General features: G+C 48.7%; 1 protein-coding gene across 1 annotated transcript; it reads left to right on the top strand.

Moving 5' to 3' along the window:
* Window positions 1–3768: 3768 nt before the first annotated feature.
* On the top strand, window positions 3769–5874 carry LOC107283476 (thyrotropin-releasing hormone receptor-like). Its single transcript, XM_015811395.1, has 3 exons — window positions 3769–4151; window positions 4471–4891; window positions 5464–5874. The coding sequence occupies exons 1-3, from the start codon at window positions 3769–3771 to the stop codon at window positions 5872–5874; spliced, it is 1215 nt and encodes a 404-aa protein (XP_015666881.1).
* The last annotated feature ends 267 nt before the right edge of the window (window positions 5875–6141 follow it).

Raw genomic sequence — 6141 nt, 5'->3', positions numbered from 1 at the left:
CTTTTCCTATTCTTTTATTGACTATGAAGGCTACTCCATTTCTTCTGAGGGATTCTTGCCCGCAGTAGTATACCTGATGGTCATCTGAGTTAAATTCACCCATTCCTGTCCATTTTAGTTCGCTGATTCCTAAGATGTCGATGTTCAGTCTTGTCATCTCTTGTTTGACTACGTCTAGCTTGCCTTGATTCATGGATCTCACATTCCAGGTCCCTATGGAGAAAAGATCTTTACAGCATCGGACTTTCCTTTCACCACCAGATATATCCACAGCTGAGCATCCTTTCAGCTTTGGCCCAGTCGCTTCATTCTTTCTGGCGCTACTAGTACTAGCCCTCTGCTCTTCCCCAGTAGCATATTGGACACCTTCCGACCTGAGGGGCTCATCTTCCAGCGTCATATCTTTTTGCCTTTTAGTACTGTCCATGGGGTTTTCATGGCAAAGATACTGGAGTGGTTTGCCATTTCCTTCTCCAGTGGATCACATTTTGTCAGAACTTTCTGCTATGACCTGTCCGTCTTGGGTGGCCCTGCACGGCATAGCTCATAGCTTCATTGAGTTACGCAAGCCCCTTCGCTACGACAAGGCAGTAATCCATAAAGCCATATGCCATCATTAAAAGGCCAGGATGGCTACAATCAGACGCGTCAAAGCAGATAAAAAACAGGATGCAGAATTAGGGTTACCAAGCCAAACAGACAGCAAACCACATCATGGCTTAATGAAAGGAGGGCACCCCACTGACGTTCTCTGCGCTTGGCTCCAGTTTGCAGATTTTTATGTCCTGGGGAGGAAGGTGGGGGAGCTCCCTAAGCATGAATCCCACAAATCTCACCATGGAAGGAAACGGGGCCCTTTTTTGTCAGTTTGCAAAATTCATCAGCCTACACAAAATTCTGCATTTAAGGATGGATCAAAATCCAAGCATTTCTCCCTTGTGCCGTCAGTCCCTGGCAGCCCCTAAAACACCCTCTGTCTAATCAGGCAATGTGGCCACACAAACCCAGCAGCAAAACACTGGCATTGCTTTGATTTGCTGCCCACTGTCTGATTGCGCTTCTCTGCAAGTTGTGTGACTCTGTGTTGATTTTCGCAGGCAGTGAGAGGGTCTCTCCGCTTACAGGTTAGTCTGTGGAGGGAGCTGGATCAGCTGATGGGCAGTCCCCCCCCCCCACATCGCATCCCTGAGCAGAAACCCCCCTCCCCAAGCGGCACAGAGGAGCTGGAGGCAGCTGCTGTTAAGAGGCATCTTTCTGGGAGCTGCTGCTTCTCCACCAAAGTGGGCTTGAGGTGGGGGGGGAGGGGAGGGGAGGGGGAAGACATCCTTGCCTCCTCTGCATGGTCGAGAAGGCTCAGAAGGGGGTGCATGAAAAAGACGAGTTCTGCAGGAAAAGTTTGCTGGTGGCACAAGGTAGGTGTCTGTGTGTGTTTTGTGTTTATATGTGTGTGTGATTGCAAAGGAGGATAGGAAGGCATCCCTTTGCGGAGAGTGTGCGCTTTTCATCTGCCTGCCTCAAAAGACTACAAAGTCCATGACCGATTTTTCTCAAGATGCAGCAGATTCCTGGGTCAGGTCAGGGTGAAAAAGGCAGGGGGGAATTCCTGGTCCTTGTTGAGGAGGGGAAGCAAAGAGATGGGAGGGGATCAACCAGATCCCAAAGCAGGGCATTCAAGTAAGCCATCTTTTGGGCAGAGTAGCTTGGAGAAAATGGTGAGCTTCGGCCACTTGGAATCCTTGTGGGATCCGTCTCTCCTCCAAAAGCTCCCTTTTCAGATACTGGATGATCTGCTGCCTTCTTAGCAAGGCTGGCTGAATAAAGTTTCACTTTTTTATTTTAAACCAAGCCCAGCAATTTTGCAGGCTCTATTTATTAGCCATACTTTCTCCATCAGTCGCCTGCTAAACATCGCAGACCACAATTGCCATCCTCCTCAACTGGGAGAACGGAGGGTAGGGGATGGGAAGTGTAGTCACGACATAAAGGCTTGGGACAGCTAGGCTGTTGTGCTCTCCCCTCCCTTCAGAAAAAAAGTGGGGGAACAGAAAACGAGCTTTAGGGAGAGCAGAGCTTTGGGGCAGGTTTGCCAAATAGGCTTCACGGGGCTAAAATGTTTGGCAGTTGTTGTGAGTGTCTCCATCTGCTTCTGCAAACAGCAGCTGGATTTATGACTGGAAAGTCGTCTAACGTGAAATGAGGTCCATGCTCGCTCTTCCTTGATAGCACTTCCAGAACCTTGCCCCAATTAGACACAGGGACAGATTTTCCCCTCATGCCTTCATTCTGCTGAACCCCTAATTCTCACAGTTCTGCCTAAGGTCTATGATTATTAACCCGTATGGTGTGGCTGTAGTATTATCATTTCTCCCCCTTATCTTCTTTGCTTCCCTTTTTTATTGGGATGATGATGATTTGTGGCAAGTCAGCCAGATGTTCAGTCTGGGTTTGACATTTTTGTCTACCTACTGAGTCCTTTCCAAGGACCTGGGATAGGCAGATGTGGACGTTTGATGGTGTCACAGATCTCATCGGAGGATGGAAGCCGTTCTGAGTAAAGCTGCCTTTTGCAATTGAAATGATGGCGAATTTGTCACAGCCGACGGTGCTCAAGTGGTGCTCCAGTTGTTGTTATTATTGTCTCTGTTGCTTTGCATGGACATTGAGTACATCTGTACTGGAGACAAATACCTTGTGTATCTAGTCCCACTTGGCCAAATAAAGTATTCAATTCAATTTAATTCAGTTCAGTTCAATTTAGTTCAGTTCAAAGTATCCCTGGAAGGTACAGTCCTTGACTGTAGGGTAAAATCTAAACCAAGCAAAAATAACTGTGAAGTAGAATAAAATATTCCAATAGGAGCCCCAAAGAAATAGCTACTCTCAGGGCTGGAAGCTGCTCTCCCTGCTTTCCTGACATGACCAGCCAGTCAGTGGAAGGCCATCTTTGCTTCTCCAGCTGCCTGAAGTTTTTGTAGGGTTTTGCACATTGAGTTGAGAGTGCTGAAAGATAGCATTAAAATGAGGTTTAAGATCAAAAGACAGCAGACCTCCCCCCCTTCACATTTCTCTTACATACCCACTCTTTGACACACACACATACACACAAAGCAAGGAAGGAGGGTGTCCAATAAGAGCTGTCAGTGATTGAATGCTTCCAAATTGGTCAATTATCTCACTTTATATGGATTAATCCAATCATTAGCCAATTACTTTAAATGCTTGAATGTACTTCAAAAAAAGAAAAAGCAGAAAAAAAGGAAAGAAAGAAAGAAAAGGCTCAGGAATGTGGATGGGGGTGCCTCCGAGGCAAGCTTTCCTTCCCCCATAGAAATAAATTCCTGGGAACCTGGAAGAAGACCTGGAAGGACAAAGGGGGCAGAGAGTGAGTGGGACCTGTGGCCCCCAGATGTTCCTAGAGCCAAAAGGGAAGCATGTCAGGAATGGATGATTGGCACCATTGGGAGAACTACACGTTTCTCACCTCTGTTTTAGGTGGGGTTTCTTTTTACCATTTTTGTTTTAATGTGTGGCTGGTGTTTGAGAGCCTTCTGAAACCAGTTGTGACTGAGGATAGGCAGAGACTAGTACATGCAAGGGACATCGTACTTGGGTGCTCCTCTGCTTCACATCTGCTTGACACGTCCCCAGGACTTCCCTGTTTGGCCAATGGAGACCTCTGATGGTCTTGATGGGAGAGGGGACCCCTTGTTTCATGAAACTTTGTTTTTTTTTAACCACCCCAGGCAGTGTCTTGCTCTAACTTTGGCCATGGAGAACATCAGCAGCAGCAAAGTAGACACCCCCACCAACATCTCCTTGGGGATTGGCGGTCTCCCATTCAGCATCTTTGAATACAAGACCATCTCAGTCTTCCTGGTGCTTGCCATATGTGGAATTGGCATTATTGGCAATGCCATGGTGGTCACCGTCGTTCTGACCACCCGTGACATGAGGACTCCGACCAACTGCTACTTGGTTAGTTTGGCTGTGGCTGATCTGATCGTTCTAGTGGCTGCTGGCCTGCCCAACATCTCTGACAGCCTGGCAGGAACATGGATCTATGGCTTTGCTGGGTGCCTTGGCATTACCTACTTTCAGTACCTGGGCATTAATGCATCCTCCTGGTCTATTACAGCTTTCACTGTGGAAAGGTAAGGGTAGATTTCAGTATCTGATCCTTCTAACTGGAAATGCTGCATATTGAACAAGGGACCTTCTGAGGGCCAGGTAGATACTCTCTTCTACATTATGAATGATACTCCCCAAATGTGTTTGTGCAAAGGGCTACACAAGAGATGGTATCCTTCATGAGATGCCACTCAGTGGCCCCTTCTGCACAAGGCAGGAAGTGACCCAGACAAAGGAACCAGCTTAAAAGTCCTTGCTAGATGGAGGTGACTCTTTCTCCCATGTTGCCTTTCAGATCACATGCTCTCTTACATCCCTCTCTCTCCTTCCTCTCTTTCCCAGATATATTGCCATCTGCCACCCAATGAAGGCACAGACAATGTGCACCGTGTCTCGGGCCAAGCGCATCATGGCATTTGTTTGGATCCTCATTTCGGTGTACTGCATGCTCTGGTTCTTCCTGGTGGATGTGGCTGCTAACAACAGCCAGCAGCTGGAGTGTGGCTATAAGGTCTCCCGCAACCTTTACCTGCCCATCTACCTGCTGGACTTCGCCCTCTTCTTCATCACACCTCTGCTGCTCACCACTGTGCTCTATGGCCTCATTGGAAAAGTCCTCCTCCAGAGTCATGCCCTGCACCACCCTGCTGGCCTCAGTGAATGCTGGCGAGAACGAAGCAACCAGGAGAAAAACGGCACCGAGGTTGGCCCGAGCAGAGCTGGCAGTTCAAGAACCAGAGTGCCGGTCTCTTCCAGGAAACAGGTGGGCAGACCTGGCTGAGTTTCCAGAGTCCATTTGGGGCAGAGGGGGAAAAAACACTGCAACCACTCTGGAAGGTTTGTGATTTTTGACCTCATAAGCCAGTGTTTCTCAATCTTGACAATTTTAAGATGTGTGGATTTCAACTCTCAGAATTCCCTAATCCCCTGGCTGGCCGGGGAATTCTGGGAATTGAAGTCCACACATCTTAAAGTTGCCAAGGTTGAGAACCACTGTTGCAACTATAACAAGAGGTAGCACTTGAGAGGGTCCTCCTCCATGCAGGGGGTCCTTTCACCCTCACCATTTGTAGATGTCCATGCAAACATAAAGCATCTTTCGTTCCTCTTGAGTACAACTAAGTTGAAATATTAGCCAATTTCTACTCAGGTCTGCTTAGCACTCTGGGATTAGCTATCGCTGGACAGATGCTACCATGTGCTGTGACCATAGGCCCCATTGCATTGGTCTTAAATTTCAAAGCTTGACATGCCACCTTCCCCGGCCTTGTGGCTAGCCTTACAAGGCTGTCTCATCTCCTCTGAAGCCCTCTGAGCTCCTCCTTTCTCCTCCAGGTCACCAAGATGTTGGCTGTGGTGGTGGCCCTCTTCGCCCTACTCTGGATGCCCTACAGGACTCTGGTTTTGGTGAACTCCTTCGTGGAGCACCCCTACCTGGACCGCTGGTTTGTCCTCTTCTGCAGGATCTGCATCTACACCAACAGTGCCATCAACCCCATCATCTACAACCTCATGTCCCAGAAGTTCCGTCTGGCCTTCAAGAAGCTTTGCAAGTATAGCGAGGAGGAACTTCAGCGGCAGCGTAGCTTTCACACAGCCTCTGGCAATGACAGCTCCAGGAAGGTTGGCCCCATCGGCCAGCAGGCCAACCACAAAGCGGGGAGGCTGGCTGGGACCACCGGAGCAGAGGCTGAACAACAAACCCTGAGCCAGAAAGAGAAGGAGATGCAGTTCAGCCTGCTTTGAAGGCTCCAAGGCCCTACCTTTTTGTTTTGCCACACCAGAAACGTACTTCGTCTCGCCCCAACACAAGCGGATGCCTTTGAGGGACTTGCAGGTTTCAGTTTTATGGACTTCTTGAACAGGAAAAGCCCCCACAATTTAAGGGACAATTGGTGCAAATCATCCCCTGGGTTTGGCCAAAAGAGGGAAACAGAGGAAGACCCTTCAGGATCTCTCTTTTTGAGAGCCCAGGGCAGGCCAGGTGACTTTCCAAAGCCCACCAGCATAGGG

Source organism: Protobothrops mucrosquamatus, unplaced genomic scaffold, assembly GCF_001527695.2.
Source record: "Protobothrops mucrosquamatus isolate PMUCROS unplaced genomic scaffold, P.Mucros_1.0 scaffold41, whole genome shotgun sequence".
Lineage (NCBI taxonomy): Eukaryota > Metazoa > Chordata > Lepidosauria > Squamata > Viperidae > Protobothrops > Protobothrops mucrosquamatus.
The sequence above is the reverse complement of the archived record's forward strand: the minus strand, read 5'-3'. Positions and strand labels throughout refer to the sequence as shown.

Bases quoted from the DNA above. Each gene is read 5' to 3' on its own strand.
- LOC107283476 (XM_015811395.1), top strand. From the start codon at position 3,769: ATGGAGAACATCAGCAGCAGCAAAGTAGACACCCCCACCAACATCTCC. The intron at 4,152-4,470 runs GTAAGGGTAGAT...TCTCTTTCCCAG, and splicing joins ACAGCTTTCACTGTGGAAAG to ATATATTGCCATCTGCCACC. The intron at 4,892-5,463 runs GTGGGCAGACCT...TTTCTCCTCCAG, and splicing joins CGGTCTCTTCCAGGAAACAG to GTCACCAAGATGTTGGCTGT.